The following is a 17284-nucleotide window of genomic DNA, read 5'->3' on the forward strand; positions in this document are numbered from 1 at the left end:
CATAAAGATACTGAGCACATTTCGCATCAGGATGGAACGCACATATTCGTTAGGACTGGCAGTTAGATTAATAAAAGGAAACACACGCGGCTCTAATTACAAATTAATTGTAAAAAAGAAAAAGCTGAAGAGAGGAAAGAGACTAGTAACTATGCCAGAGCACAGTGCAAGGAGACCAGGGAAAAGGCAGCTCATCTCACCAGTCCATTTCAAAACTGGGGGCATGACAAAAAAGGGCTAGGAGCCCCAGGCGTAATCTGATCCCCTTAGGTCTGTGGGAGAAGCTCCTTCCTTTCCCCTTGACCCCACAGTATTGAACAAACAGCTGGGTGCTTCACTACAGGGAGTGGGTAGCTACACTTCCCTCTGGAGAATTAGCTACTAGCCACTGCCAGATGCAGGACACTGGACTTGATGGACACATGCTTTGATCCAGGCTGGCAAATCCTATATTCCTAATCTGATCAATTCAGGGATTTTGCCTGTATCCAAACGAAGTAACTAAATAGTGGATCTATCTGTGACACAACCCATTAATGGAAAAGGACCTTGTGACCGTGTAAACTTTTCCCATATCTGCCCATTAAAAGCCAAACCACGAAGCATGACATTTACTAGCTTGGAACCTGACCTGGCAAAGCACTTAAGCAGGTGTTTAACTTTATGCACATGGAGCAGATTCACCTGAGTTAAATTATGCATGTGCTTAACTGTTTGTAGGATCAGGGCCTCAGGCCTCAGGCCCCATGTGATCATCTAGCATGTGAACCATGTGACCCCTACACCTGTACAGAGTTCCACGTATTCACCACCAGTGTGGGCACCTGTGCCAGGGAATCGCAGTGCAGGATCCGGCTCCTGGCTTGTAAGAAGAGAGTCTAGGGGCACATTAATTAGAGACCGAGGAGAGGCTGACTTTTTGGGGCCTAAGGAATGTGCAGCTCATCCCACTTTCTCTCCAGAAAATATGCATCTTCGGGGCCAAAAATTTGTACACACAACAAAGCATATAAAATATATGCAGTCTTAAAAATCTCCACCCTTCCGACCCTTTTAATCAACAGCCTACATATTAGCTCCCTATCTTGAAAACCCAGTGTGAGAAATGGAATGCCCTGCCCCACAGTAAGAGGGAGAAACCAGGGTGGGGGAAACCTCTTGCATGCACAGACCAAGCTAAGGCATCAGTTCCCACCAAAGGAAAACTGTTTTTCTAAACTACCCTTCTCAACCCAGCGCATCAACAATCTGGCCCCCCCCTCTCCCTTTCCCCTCCACCCCATGGCTATGTCTGACACTGCTGCCCTGGCTTATATCGATGGTTGGAAAGTGCTAGTCAGCCCCCAAGATAAACCTGTCAAAAGCTAGGCACAGAGATTCTCATTCTTCTCTACCTGCTTGTGAGTGTCAGCTGTTTGTCTGGGAGCTGTCCCTGAAAAGCTTTTAAAGGGGGGGGGGTGTAGAATGTGGAGTGCAATTCAAACAAAAAGAAACTCCAGACAAAGAAAGGGGGGGGAACCCCCCCCCATCAAACCTCCCAACAAACTTCTTTATCAGAGGTTCATTGTCAATCAATTAGCCAAGGCAGCAGGGGTCTGTAGGGTGGGCGGTAGCATGGCAGACAATGGACTGCCCTGTTGTATTACTGTTTAATCACTTTTACTAAATAAATAAAGCAGCCCCGAGGTGCTGTCATGTCAAGGGAATTTATAACAAAAAAACTTCATTTTTCATTGGTCATTACTTTTTTCCCTGCAGGACAAGAGAGGGTTATTACTGTAGCCTTAAGTTCCATCTTTGTGTTGCTCGCCTTTGATTCCCACTCGGACCCTGCCACTTTCCGGCACTAATTTGGCAGGCTGAACAAAGAAGGGATTTGTACCTCCTGTAAGGTCTCAATTAGGAAAGGCTTCTGCTGTATTATGTGCCATTCAGACACGACACAATGACGGTAATTACAGGAATTTGCACTAAATGGCTGAAGAATTCACAGCAAAACTTTCCCCCCCCCACCCTTCTTTCCAAGCTTCCCCCTCCCAGCAGCCGGGGTGGGAGGGGGTGTAGGGAGGGAAAGCTCTTAATGCCTACAAGATTTAATTACCGACAGCAGTCCTGTTAGGTTAAACAGTAGCCTATGAAGTAAAACAGCAGAAATCGTCTATATAGCAATGAAGATGCATGGAGATCTTCAAGACTCATTATTCCCCAAAGTCTCCTCGGCACGAACTTTTCCTCCCTGAAGCAAACAGGATGGAATTTTCCCAGTTATTATTCATTATTATTTATTTATTTGTATTGTGGTAGCAGCTAGAGGCCCCAAATCCACTCTCCGGGACCCCGGGGGACAGGCACAGCCCACAATGAAAAAAGACAGCACTAGGGACATAAACCCTTCTCTAAAACTGGATGTGATGTATGGGTATATTGAAATTCAAGTTAAAATTATGCCCAGTCGCCTGATTCTCAGTCTCAGAGATGCTGAGTGCCCATAAATCCTACCGTGGGAGCTATGCTTGCTCATCACCTCTGAAAAATCTGGCCATGGGAGCATAGGAAACGTCTAACAAGTAAGCGTCAAGGCTCGTCTTCACATACAGTTGTACCGGTGCAGCTGTAGTGTTTTAGTGAAGACACTACCTACGCCGACAGGAGAGCTTGTCCCGTCAGTGTAGTTAATCCACCTCCATGAGAGGCAGGAGCAAGATCGACCGGAGAAGCTCTCCTTTCACCATAGCACTGTCTACACGGAGGGGAGGTTGGTATAACTGTGTCATTCAGGGATGTGGGTTTTTCACACCCCTGAGCAATGTAGTTACACGGAGACAGGACTGTAGTGCAGACCTGGCCTCAGAGTATCATGAAAGCTACACGCGGTTTTTTAAAAATAAGACCATAAATTAAAAACAGCACTCACGCCCCAACAAGGTCAGAGTGCTTTATTTCTGTGGGGAACGTCTGAGTGACTCAAGATGCGATGTAGCGTGTTTCAGAGAGGAAATCCATCCTTTCCCACACAAAAGGCTGTTCCCACAGGATAAAATCCAGAATACCCAAAATACTTCTCAAATTAAAGACGACAGGTTATTTGTTGCTCTCCCATGGCCTGATCCCGCTCCTGCTGAGGTCGCTGGCAACACACTCATTAGCTTTCTTGGAAGCAGGGCAGCACTGAAACGGTGGCGCTAAAGGAGAGAACGTTTCTTTACTGAATTTTGTTTTAAGTGAAGAGAATTAAGAAGAAAGGAAGAAAATGAAGACGGAAACCCTGAAAATATCTTAAAATGAGACTACTGACTTTGCTTCCACTGGAGTTTAATAAACCCTGGCGGCTGGGTAATAGATTAGAGAGACAAGATAAGTGAGGTCATATCTTTTACTGACCAGTTTCTGCTGCTGAGAGGAACAAGTTTTCCAGCTGACACAGAGATCTTCTCCAGCTCCATGTTACCTCGAAAGCTCGCCTCTCCCACCAACAGAAGTTGGTCCAAGAAAAGATATTCCCTCACTCACCTTGTCTCTCTAATCTCCTGGGACCCACACAGCTATAACAGCACTGCATACAGGTAACAGATTACACAGATCTCTCTCAGGTCCTTGTATGGCTCCCCATCAATGTAGTATCTGAGGCCCAGAACCTCAAAGGCTATTTAGGTTCCTAACTTCCGCTGATTTCAACAGAAGATGGAAGCCTAAATACTTCTGAGGATCTGGGCCCGAGTGCCTCACTATCCATAATGTATTTATCCTCACAACACACATGAGATAGGGAAGGGCTATTATCACCATTTTATAGATGGGGAACGGAGGCACAGGGAGACATAGGGCCAGATGTAGGTAATGGGATTTTCAAAAGCGCCAATTAAATTGTACCCTGGCCCTGAACTAGTCAGTTCTCAAATGAATTAAGGTTGCGATTAATCAAACAAAACAAACATGGATGCTTGAGGCTGTGACATTAAATCCACTTCCAGGGAAGGAAAAAAGCAGATAAGCACACATCTGGATCTCAGGCCTAGAACACACACAGACAGGTGACAGTATCTGAAGGAAGGGCACGATAATCCAAGCAAACAGGGAGTCTCCTCCTGAAGCCCAGGAGCTGAATTTGAGCTTTTAAGGAAAGGAAAGACTCAGAGAAGATACAGCAATGAAAAAATTACACAGTCTGCAAGTTCGATAGTTGTATGGAGCATAGAACTCAGATCCCCTTGGTCCTAAAACACAGGCACCTACCACTTGAGCCACCAGAAGACATTAATAGAAAGGGCCCATGACAAAGTTCCCTTGAGCAGTTCCAATTGTACACATACATACTGGTCTAATTGTTACAATACTCTGGCACTTTTGTAGTGCCCAGCACCCTAGGGTCTTAATATTGTTTTACAAACATCAATTAATTGATCCCCATAATCTACCTGTGTCTGGTAGGATTTCTTATCCCCATTTTACAGATGGGGGAACATGCACAGAGAGACTAACAGGCCTAAATTTTCAGAAGTGACTAGTGATTTAGGGTGCCTCCATTGTTAGATGCCCGACTTGAGACATTTTAAAGGGGCCTGTTGACTGGGGGGGCGGGCATGTTCAGCACTTTCTGCAAATCAGACTCCTTTAAGTTATATTAAAGTAGGCACCCAAAACCTAATGCACCCCAAATCAGAATCACTTTTGAAAATGTAGGTCTCTGCTAGTCACGTCAGGATGCGCTATGAGTCAGTGGCAGAGTCAGAACGACAATGCAGAATTTCTGACTCCCAATCTTGTGCTCTAACCACTGGACAAGACTTCCTCCCTATGAATCACCTAAACCTCCGATGAAAGGCAACAACCACTTCACAGTCACGCAGCACAAGCTGGAACAGGAAGTGAATAATACTTGTGTATTCAGCTGAGGCTAAAGGGTAAATCTTAGCTAGGCAGAATATGATTACTCAAAGTGGAATTGGTCCTGGACAATGGCTTGACACCCTACTCTTACAAAAATGCTGTAGGACGTTTACACCTAGAAGTTTACCCCTTTCACCTCACATGTTGGGGGGGACTCCACATTGACTCAGAGGGAAAAGCACTACCTACCATCACCGCTTCCTGCAGCCCCTCAGCGTGCTTTTGAGATCCCCCATCCAATACCTACCCAAACCTGCTTAGGATCAGAGATTGCATGACACCACATCACAAAATGTTGTGCCTTCAGGCCTTATTGCCATTAAAATAATGCCTTTGTTGTCATTAAAGGAGCACCTTAGCTCCAGAATTTAGCTTCAGCGTTATTTCTATTACATTAGCGCCATCAGGGACCAGACCCCATTGGGCTAGGCCGTGCACACGCGCACAGTAAAAAGAGCCAAAGAGATAACAATCTACCCACATGCTGAAGGGGTTTACAAAACCTGATATGATGGGAGATGTTCTTACAGTTTCTGTGTCACTGTAAGCCACTGTGACTCAGAGAGAAGCGCGCCACCTACAGCACCACTCCTTACAACGCCTTCTGTTTCACTCGGACATACCCCACTCCGCGGCTAACCAGGCCAAAACCAGCTTAGTTTGCCAGATCTGAGGCCTTCACAGCCTGTGGCGTTTCAGGGATGGAAAATGAGTGCCCATTTCTTAGACAAATGTGCATGAATCCTTACAAGGACTTACAAGCAGTCGGTCTTTTATCCAATATAGAGTATGTGAGAGCAAAGCCACTGCAATGGAGTCGCTTACCTGCACACTTAAAGCTCTGGGCCGTGAGTCCTCTTTCCAAAGACAACGTGGTCAGAATGCTCAGAAAGCTGGTGGTCACAGACTGGCGCTTGCTCTGCCTGAAGTCTCTCCCCAGAGGCTGATCTCTGGCTTTGTTTCTGAGAGTAACCTGCAGGTTTGGACCTAAACTTCTGGCTGCGTTGGCAGCAGATTTCAGGGCCTCCATCCACTCCTGTGCCCTCTGACGGGTCTCTGCACGCAGCCGGAGGACATCTTGAGGGAAAATGACCTGAAAGCATGAGTCACAGTCATCCAGAATATCTGTCTGGACAGTCAGGCACACGTCAATGTTATAGCTCAGGAGAGGGTCTTCATCGAGGCTCCCGGGCTGAAATGCCATGAGACAAGATCTGCTTAGTACAAAAGTAAACGCTTTCCAGTTATTCTGGACCGTCAACCTATAAAGAGTCCCTGACCTGAGAATGTTTTGGTACTCCTTTGTATTTTGGCTCAAAGCTGTACACTGGAAAAGCTCAGCAGACTTCTTTTGTAAGCCATGAATCTGGGGAAGGTCCCTGTTGTTGTCCAGCTTCTGTGAGCCCTCTAGGTTTTCCTGCTGCCTCCTGAACGTTGGCGCAGAGGAATGCCCCACCTCCCAAAGTTTCTTCCCCCAGTCCAAAGTCTCCCACGGCGACTCTGCCTTCAGCTGCAGCTGGGAGTTGTCCGACAGAATGGCATCCACCATCTTTGTTTCAGTGCTGTCTGTGACAGTGACACTTTGGAAATGTGAAAGCGGATACACGGTAGGAAAATTCTGGTTGCCGCTACTGTCGAGGTAATACAGGTACAGTTTGTGTGGAGAGAGCTCTGCATAGCAGGGCTGCCAATAGCTGTCATGGTCCTTTCTAATTTCTAGGTATCCCTTCTTCAGAATATTTGGGAATGTCAGCTTGTGTTCTGGAAGAAACCAAACAAGACAATTACTCAATTCTTTCCCAATGATTCACTCTATAGTCATTCTGGCTCACAGCAATTGCCCTGGGCACAGCAAATGAAGTATTATTATATTTCTGAGGGGAACTGGTATGACTTGGACAGTCTTGGCCCAAATAAATATTTGCAACAGGGACATATGATGCTGGAGAAGCAGAGCTTGACACATCCATGCAGCCAATTGCAGATTAGGATTTAGATGAAATGATAAACATAGTAATACCCAGCTTTCACACAGCTCTTTTCAGTTGTGGATCTCAAAGCGCTTTACCAAGGGGCTTGAGTACCATTCCCCCCATTTTACAGATGAGAACTGGAGGCACAGAAAAGGTGAGGTGACTTGCCCAAGGTCACCCAGCAGGTCAGTGGGAGAGCTGGGAATAAAGCCCACGTCTCCTAAGCCCCAATCCAGTGCTCTATCCACTGCCTCCCGTGGTCCAGCAGAAATGGAAACCCTAAAACACTAAATCATATTAAAAAAAAGTGGCCGGGCTCAGCTGTATAATATTTTCTAGAGGTTCTTTCTAAAGTGGCTCTATGTATGGACATGCCATACATCCTACCATCTAGAACCTCCCACGCAGTTTAAGTACTGAGAAGCACACTACTCTCTCTATGCCTCTTCCCCAGTGAACTGTGGGAGAACTTGTCTGTCCTTTCGGGTGCAGCAGGGGGAATTGTGGGAAGGCACTGGAGAGTTATGAGCACTCAAGTGGCTTAGCCTGTATCCTCACTGCAAAGTGGGTGGGGTGGGTTACCAGCCCGACTGTAAGCAGAACCCAGACTCTATCCTATAGTCCCACCTGGGCCAGCTAACTTGGGTTGAAAGCACCAGACAGCTCAGGTCAGAGGATTGTGTGTGTGGATACGAGGAACATTAAGGGGAACACCTGAGTAAGAGCGTGAATTAATGCTGCAGGGAAGACATACCCAAGGGTTTGGACTAAGAAAAGTGGTCAAATTAAGGTCAGACTTAGGTTCTGTCTAGATTAGAAATGCTGGGCTGCGGTAGTGCAGATGCTTTCTACAGCAACAGAAGAATCCCTTCTGTCGCCGTAGCAACTACACCTCTGAGAGGCAGTAGCTAAGTTGAGGGAAGAATTCCAAGCGATGTCTACACTGGGGATTAGGTTGGCCTAAACTACGTCACACACAGGGCACAACATTTTTCATTTTGCTAAGCTACGTAGTTAGGTTGACCGAACTTTGTAGCATAGACCAGGATTTAGCTAACACCTGACCTTTTCCCTAGTGTAGTCACAGAAAACTGGGCTAAACTCAACCAGCAACAACAACAAAATTGAGCTCAGGGTGCTTCCCGACCTTTACACCGGGAAAAAGGTCAAGTTTAGGTTGGGCTTAGCTAGCACGTCCTAAATCGACTGCTCTCCTGACAAACACTAAGGACAAAACTGTGTTTAACATCATGTTAGTTAACATTTAACATGATAAGTTTTCCCAGTGTAGACACAGACTTTCTGTGCAGATGTTTTCAACAATTTCACTGACTTAAGCATTATCAAGCCTGATATGGATGTAAACACACAAATTTAACTACTCCCTGCAAATGGACAACCTACTAGAGAGTATTTCGGCTAAAAGGGAAAACCATAGATCTAAATCATAAAATTGCAGAGAAAAATTAAACTCATACCCCAAATGCAAAGGGAGAAAAAAAAATAAGAAACCAATTTTGTTTGCCTTACATCTCTGGCCCTGACATTCATTAGTATTTCTGTGCTAACTCAAAAGCCATTAATTTCTTTGAAACCCACACTAATCCCTTTGTAGTGCAGATAATGGGTACACATTCTACAGTCATCTTCCTTCTCGGTTAATCCAATAAAAGAGATGGTGCCGCTGCAGACCCAACAGCAATCTCACTCGCTCTCTCGGCTTCCAAAGTACAGACGACAGTTCAAGCTTCTTCCATAATAAGACAAACTCAGAACCACTCCCTACCCCCAGGCCTCGTTCAGCTACCCAGAAATGTGCTTGTCTTTTGCTGAGTGACAGAAAGGCCGTCTCTCTCTCTCTCTTTCACTAGGCATTCCCTCTCCCCTTCCCTTGAGCTTCCGGGAATTGGCTTCACCCGCTTCCACTTTAACTGGGACAAAAACATCAGCCAGCTTGATTAAAATTCAAATTCATACTGTTCGGGTCAGGGCAATGGATGCTGGATAGATGGGCTGTATTAGCAGGTGCCCCTCCCTTCATCCTCCTCTGCTCCTTCATCTCCTTGATGCACAATAAGCCAGATAATACCCATCCACTGAATGCTACCATCTTTCTGTCCACCACATAAACAGAAACAGCATTTCTCTTCTCCCTCCTCCCCCCCAAAACCAGGGAAATTAAATTGAGGCACAGTAAAAAGGGAGATAATCACAGTAAATAACCCACATCTGGGCTTATGCTTTTTTGAACTGTAATTTCTTGAAAAATAAGGGGAAAACAAACAGATAGCAGCTGGGAGCAGCCGAGAATTCTCTCTGCAGATTACCTCCTCTCTCTGGGTAGTTTGTTTGTATTACATCTCATTAAAATTTCTTGCACCGAGTGTCCACCTGACATGGTGGCTCACCCTCCTCAAATCATCTCTGATTTCCACAAGCATTGGAAGAGGGGAGATCAGAAGTGGTTTAAGCAAAGCTGGGATATTTTTTCCCATTGCTAAACAGCTTGTATTTGTGTTTCTGTTTGGAGGCAGGCAGCCTGTCCCTTCACACGCCAAGCGAACGCTACTATTAAAAAACAAGCAAATGTGTTTTCTCGCATCCCCGTTATTTGAATACATTTTAGATTAGGCAGTGTTGTCCGGAGACAGAGAAGACAGCTCCTGGATTCTGTTCCCAGATTGGCCACTGACTCTCTGTGTGACCTTGGACAACTCATTTAACCTCTTCGTGCTTCAGTCTACTTATCTGTAAAAAGCGAATAAAGCCTACTCGATTGGTGTGCCATGAAGCTTAATTCATTAATGTTTGCAAGGAAAATCCTTGGCCAAAAGGCTATGCTTTAAGACCCCGATCCTACACAACTGAACTCAGTGGAAGCTTTGACAATGATTTCCATGGCTGCAAGATCAGGTGTTCACAGCACAAAGGATTATTATTAATTTAGAAACAGGACTGATACATAATGAACACACATAATTAAACTGGATTACTCATCTCCAGTCTCTTACGAGGCTCAGTCTCTACAAGACGCTGAGCACTGTGGCCCCAATCTAGCAAATCACTCTACACATGTGCTTCATTTTAAGTTAACAGTGAAGGTAATTAACCATTGGAACAATTTACCAAGGATCGTGGTGGATTCTCCATCGATGACCATGTTTAAATCAAGACTGGATGTTTCCCTGAATGATTTGCTCGAGCAGTTATTGTGGGGAAGTTCTATGGCCTGTGTTATGTAGGAGATGATCACAGTGGTTCTTTCTGCCCTTGGAATCGATGAATCTATAAGCATATGAGCAGCCCCATCAAATTCAGTAGGACAAGTTGCAGTGTTTTGCTTGACAGGGACCCGAGCACTCTGCACCTGGCAGGATTGTGCTCACTTCCTTCCCAAGTCACATCCTGGTCTCTTCTTCTCAATTAACTTCCAACAGTCATTTTAGATGGAGGAAGGAATTTCCCAGGTAATCAGCATATTTGATTTGCCTCTGTCCTGCAAACAATGCATTTTATATCTGGCAATTAATTCCCAATATTTTGGTGTATAAGAACCCAAACTGGTTTATTTAGCCTTATGTCACATGCTTCCAAGTAACTTTACACTAAGGTCTTGTGTGTCTGGGCAGCAGTTTGCATAGAATAATGCTGACAGTAATATAAGAAGAACCATTTTCACTGAGCTTTCACGATTGTTCAGTCTTTAGCTTCAAGGAAGGCAAAACCAACTTTGAGAATGGTGAATCAGGCTACCTCTAATTCTAGGTGTGTCCATTCCTGGGGGAGTTGGTTTAATGGGATGATTTAGTTGGTGTTGGTCCTGCTTTGAGCAGGGGGTTGAACTAGATGACCTCCTGAGGTCTCTTCCTACCCTAATATTCTATGATTCTAATATCGAAGGACCAGGTTTCTTAAACCACTTCTAGAAACCAGGTATGTGCTCGTTTCCAATAAAATGTCCACATGGCAGCTATTCTAGAATATGATTCAATACAAAGATGCAGAGTGAAATGAACCGCGTAGCCAAATCATAAGAGATTTAAAACCAATTATTTTCTCCCTGTTTTTCTAAATGCAGCGATAGGGAATTTTTCTGAATCCGGGGTCTGACTTTGCTCTCGGTTACACTGGTATAAACCAGGAGTAAATCCCCTGAAGGCAATAGGCCTTATTCTCCGTTGAGCTACACTGTATCTAGTCACTTACGCCAGTGGACAGCTTCCAGGTCAGAACAATAGCATTTTGCACTGGTGGCAGTCACTGTGTAATAGAGACTGGGGCCCAATGAAGTCTCAAGTGACAGAGTGATGTATGGGAGACCAGCATCAGGACCCCCATTCACAGGTATGGAAGAGGCAGAAGGTGCACACAGTACAAAAATGGTTACCTATTAGTGGCTATTAGATACATGAAATGTACATCCCGCATTTCTAAAGGAAATGGGAATATCAAATGAAAAAGCATTAGCCAGCTTTTGTATAAACTCCCTGACTCAGCTTCAAAGGGAAGGAAGAAAGGGATGAAAGCGACTAGCAAAGCTATTTAAAACAGGTTCGGTTCACATCACGATAGTTAGCTTGGCATCGGCCGTAGGGGAAAAGTCTTAGAAACCAAGCTGGAAATGCTATGTAAAATCACAACTTTATGATAAGCCCCAGGAGATCAAAACTCCCTCTCAGTAACTCAGTGAAGTTCCATAACTCCGGAGCACAAAGCCCCATAGGGATAAACCATTTTCCCCACCATACTTGCAGCCAATAATTCAGTCTGAAGAGCCCCAGTCAGGCCTCACATCCAAGCTTGTCAGTGCTATTCCATAACCCTTCTGCCCCGGCGGCTTCTTCTGGGTCTGTGCCTCTCTCACTCTCTCCTACTGGATTCTCCATCTCCATCCACCTTCCAGAGCCTCCCATGTACACAAGACAGCAGAGTAGGTCATGCTACCCATCGCTATAATGCAGCTACCTCGCCAATGTATCCCCACCCGCAGCATCGCCGCTGAACTTGCCTTGCCTCACTTCTCCTACTCCAACAATGTCCAATCTGAGGGAGCCGTCAGGATCTGGTAAGACACATCACCCACGCAAGTGGACTCAGGGAGGTATTTAGAGAAATAGTGTGGTCTAGTGGATAGGCACTGGACTGGCAGCCGATTTCCTGGCTCTGACACTGACCTTCTGTGTGATCTTGGGCAAGTCACTTCACCATGCTGTGCCTCAGTTTCCCCCTCATGCCTTTTGTCTGTGTTGTCTATTTAGAGTGTAACCTCATCAGGGCATATCTCTTACTATGTGTGTGTGCAGCGCCTAGCCACAATGGGACCTTGATCTCACTTGGGACCTCTAGGTGCTATTTAAAAATTAAATAATTAAAATTAAATATCTCTGCCTTCCAATATTCGTTCATATTATTCATATTAATTAATATTCATTCATATTAAAAGCTCTGCCTTCCAATATTCAGACTCCCTCCACCATCCTCCCCAGTGCTTTTATAGCAGCCTCGTCTCAACCCTGGGAATAAGTTAGCCCCAGGTGAGAGCCACTCTGAAATTAACTTGATTTATCAGGGATCGTTTCTAACTCATACAAGGCTTTCCATGCCTTCCTCTTTCAGGAGCAAACATGATGTCTCTGCAGATTTCCCAGCTCGCAGGATCAGAACCTGAAACAGAACCCAGATCTTCCACATGGCAATGCAAAGCAATATTGCTCTGCCACCAGGATGGCCGCGACTGGATTATTTTGAGAGCTTTACTGCCGCAGAAACCCAGAAATACAAGAAGGCACCACATACAAGAGTTTTTAAATCATGTAACCATTTTACACTGAAGATTGATACCTGAAGTGTTGCATCAAAGAATTAATGGAGTCTATGCAGGCAAACGGACTCAATCTGGTAGGCCATTTCTGTCACTAAACTCTAGGGCCATTGACAACTATGTCAATTTACACTACTGAGGGTCTGGCCCTATTATCCTACTTCAGTTGCATATGCTATATGTGAGCCCATACTCCAAGTCATTAGTTTGTTCAGTTGACCCTCACCGCACTCATTCTTTGTGCTGATTTCTCTTCCTTCTCCAGTTTTGTAGCACCAGCAATTATCCATAATCTCTACAGCGCATTCCTTCCATCCAAGTCATGGGCACATCGGGTAAAGTGCAGACAATAAGCAACCTTAGTCACCCAGCTCCTCCACCAGGAGGCGTCTCATACAGAGGCACTTGCTATTGTCAATCTCCAAGCCAATTCTTTATCCCAACAAAGAAGCTCATGGCTACAAATTTAATTGTGATTATTTTGGGATCTCGGTCGGACAAGGCTGTAATGTCTCATCCTTCCCATCTACACTGAGGTGTAGCAGATCCAAGTTTGTGTCCTACAGTGCTAGACGCATGGTGCAAAATACTGTACCTGATGTCCCCTCATGCCTGGTGCACCCACTACATACATGGCTTCTGTGTCACAAGCTCTGAGGCAAGCGCTTCAGGGACAGATTTTCAAAGACACAAAAGACAATTAGGCACCTAAAATCTGTCTGGCAGGTGCTCCAAGCACTAGGCCCTATGGGCTCTACTCCCTGATTGGTCACAATAAGCACTTCACCAATCATCTTCAACATCTCGCTCCTCTCAGGGTCCCCACACACCTGCACCTCACCACCTGCCTTTCAACTACCACAGAATCTTCCCCGCCTGGCAGTGTTCCTATAGGATGCTCCAATAGTTAGAGCACTAACCTTGGCGACCTAGGTTTGAATCCTGGTCTGCCACAGCCTCCCTCTATGACCCCTGGGCAATTCACTTAACCTCTCTCTGCCTCAGTTTCCCCTCTGTACAGTGGGGATAATAGAATCATAGAATATCAGGGTTGGAAGGCACCTCAGGAGGTTATCTAGTCCAACCCCCTGCTCAAAGCAGGACCAATCCCCAGACAGATTTTTACTCCAGTTCCCTAAATGGCCCCCTCAAGGATTGAACTCACAGGCCAATGCTCAAACCACTGAGCTATCCCTCCCCCCCCAATAATAGCACTGCCCTATCTCACAGGGGTGTTATGAGGATAAATACATTAAAAATTTGAAGCGCTTTGAGATCTGCTGATGATGATTATAATAGGTATTATTATACCCTCTCTGAGAAGGAGGAAAAGAGCAGCAACAGATTCATGGCACAGCCCTCTGCTGATTATTACTGCTCAGGGATCGGCAGCCTTTCAGAAGTGGTGTGCCGAGTCTTCATTTATTCACTCTGATTTAAGGTTTCACGTGCCAGTCATACATTTTAACGTTTTTGGAAGGTCTCTTTCTATAAGTCTATAATATAGAACTAAACTATTGTTGTATGTAAAGTAAATACGGTTTTTAAAATGTTTAAGAAGCTTCATTTAAAATTAAATTAAAATGCAGAGCCCCCCGGACCGGTGGCCAGGACCCGGGCAGTGTGAGCGCCACTGAAAATCAGCTTGCGTGCCACCTTCGGCACGTGTGCCATAGGTTGCCTACCCCTGGCTCAGACCATTCATTATGATAACAACAAAGCTAGAAAGAAAATGGTCCTGGTATTTTCTGTGAAAAATTTCAAAAGAAATGAAGAATGGTCCATTTTTTCCCCCCAAAATTTTTCCAGGTTTTTTATGAAAAACCAAAAGCTGAATTTTTGGGGGGCTTTCAGTTAAAAAAAAAATCATTTTTTGCAGAAAATTTTTGTTTAGGAAAAAAAGCCCATGTTTGCTCAAGGAAAAGTTTCAGTAGAAAATGTTCAAGCAGCTCTAATCAACCCCTTTCAGGGGAGCTGTAATGCGACACAGAGACTTTCCCTCCTAAGAGCCTGGCCTGGCAAACACTTATGCCGTAGCTTGGGGAGTCACTTGGATGTTAATGGCACTACTCACAGGCATAAGGTTACTCATGTGTCTCTTTCTGCAGGACTGGGGCTTAGTCACTGATTCAAACATGGCCAAAAGTTGTTTGCCAGCTGAGGACCCTTATGAAATGCATTGCTGATCTGATTCCATTTCCTAGCAAACAAAACGTCCACACCACAGAAAACCTACCACCACATCTGACCTCCAGTGGTGATCCTGGAGAAAGCGACGAATAAATAGGTCTTTGCCCTCCTAAATTACCCCCTCAAGCCTAAATGAAGTTCCTAAACACCATTGCTGGGGCAGCGTGAGGACATCCGCACTGCTATTGGCTTATGCTGTACCTGCGTCTATGAAGGACGACTCCAGGCCGCTGCCATCTTTCACAAACCATACATTCCCTTAAAGAAAAAACCGTTCCGTTTCTCCTCGCCAGCTACTGCATAAATAAACACACTGCTCAGACAAGTCTCCCTGCTGCCAGGCACCGAGAATTGGAAAAGTTTCTGTAAGGGTGTCTGGAAAAGGAAGAGCCAGGGCTTCTCTGGCCAGTCTGAGGCAAAGGGTCATTCTTGTTCAGGAACAGAAGAACGGGAGGGAAAGCAACGCTCAAGTGTTTACAGACAACTCAAAAGTAAGTCGACTGCAAATGATCCCAACAAAGGAGACCCGCAAGCCCAAACTTTGTTGCTCATTAACACAGGCTTATGTCTGGCTCAAAAAAAGAAAAACAAACCCAACCCAGTCCATAGTGTACTATATAGCCATAAAGGAGAGCTCAGCTTTCTAGCATTCTACTCTTGCAACAGCATATAGATGTCATAAGTCCAGAAGACAAGATTCCCCCTTTAGAGGGGCAGGGCCTGAAGTCCTTACTCAGGCAGAACTCCCATGGAAGTTAGAGAAGACAGCATTTCCCTGCCTAAGCTGAGTGCAATGCAAGCTTCAAACCAGCAGAAATGGTGGGGGAAAAAAAACATTCTGTACGTTTCCAGCTTTACTGGTCCACTATTTATTAGTTGCACAGATGAGGATTTCTAAAAAAAACATGGGGTGAAATCCTGCCCCCACTGAAATCAATGAGAGGTTTGCCATTGATGTTACTGGGGTCAATATTTCGCCCTGGCAGTCAGGAGAACCTTGGGCATTTCCCTGACTCTGCTACTGATCTGTTGGGTGACCTTGCGTGAGTCACTTCATCTCTGGGTGCTTGTGTCTTTCTCACCTTTTTTCTCTCTTGTCGATTGAGACCTCAATCCTGCAGACATTTACACCTGTGCTTAACTCTACTCCCAGGAGTAGTCCCAGAACCAATGGAACTAGTTAACCACAGGTGTAAATGTGTGTAGCATAGCAGCATTAGACTGCACCCTCTTTGGTGCAGGGATTGTTTCTCATTTTGTGTTAGTACAGTATCTAGCACAATGAAATCTCACCACTTTTAGTTGGGGTCTTTAAGCCCTAGAGTAATACAAATGAGAAGAATAATGGATGAGACGCATTAGAACACATGCACTGCTCAGGAGGTGACTATGTTCGGAAAAAAAAAATCCATGTGAACAACAAAGATACCTGCTCACATATTGTACTTAATAGTCTAAGTGATCCTTCTCTGAGTGCTATGGATACCTTCCCTTTGGCTGGAGAGGCTGCCTGCCTAGAAAAACAAAAGACTGTCCTGAACTTAAACTTCCCTCTTCACTAGTTCCACTAACCACTCAACACAGCACTCTAACACAAACTGTGTGTGTGTGTGGGGGGGGGGGGAAGAGAGCAGTATTAGTTTCTAATGCATTAGCAGTTTTGCTGGCAGGCACAAGGGGATACTGCTCCCATCAGGTGCATTTTTCAAATCCTTTCCTTCAATGATGCTTGGAAAGGATCCAATTCCACTTGTCTATGTCGTGAAAAAACAAGCAGCGGGAACAGATAAACATATAGTACTAAATACTCTAGGTAGGTAATGACTCATGAAACAAACTGGCCAGTCTTAGAAGGACCAAGAGAGCCTGCAAGCTACACAGGAGAGTCCTTTCCAGGAAGCAGGTCCGGGGAGGACTGAAAAGAAACAGCTGAGGCTAGCGACAGCACTTCAGCTTTAGTTTCTTTTAAGGGTTCTAGAAAGGGCTATCTCACTATGGGTGAGAGAATGGACTTTTCCTTCTCTCTCATGACTCATATGACTCCCCCCATTACTATAATAGATGCTATGTATGCTTAACAGGAATCATGGGGTCATTTTTAATACTTATTTAGGGACTTCCATGAGAACTATTGACCTGTCGTGGGCACACTTCTTGTCTTTTTTCACAGTAGCTGCCAGTTCTTTATATGGCGCTCAGGAGTCAAGTTTACTGAGATGGGTGAGTGTGGAGACAGCCCTTCCTGCCCTGGTAACGGAAGATCTCTGCTTAGGGTGACCGTATGTCCCGTTTTGGCCAGGACAATCCCTTTTTTAAGCCCTGTCCCGGCCGTCCGACTTTCTTTTCCAAAGGCGGCATTTGTCCCATTTGCTCTTGCTGACTTGATCAGTTGGCAAGAGCAAATGGGACAAAT

The 17284-nt window shown here is 45.2% G+C and overlaps 1 protein-coding gene across 1 annotated transcript in view; it reads right to left on the reverse strand.

Annotated features, from left to right (window-relative positions):
- The window catches only part of PLEKHM3 (pleckstrin homology domain containing M3), a 101523-nt gene that overhangs the window by 79107 nt on the left and 5132 nt on the right, over positions 1–17284 (reverse strand). The window contains exon 2 of the mRNA XM_024200966.1: positions 5713–6648. Coding sequence (XP_024056734.1) covers positions 5713–6648 — 936 coding nt within the window. The remainder of the gene's footprint in view (positions 1–5712; positions 6649–17284) is intronic.

Source organism: Terrapene carolina, unplaced genomic scaffold (genome assembly GCF_002925995.2).
Source record: "Terrapene carolina triunguis isolate 2854851 unplaced genomic scaffold, T_m_triunguis-2.0 Scaffold62, whole genome shotgun sequence".
NCBI classification, from domain to species: domain Eukaryota; kingdom Metazoa; phylum Chordata; order Testudines; family Emydidae; genus Terrapene; species Terrapene triunguis.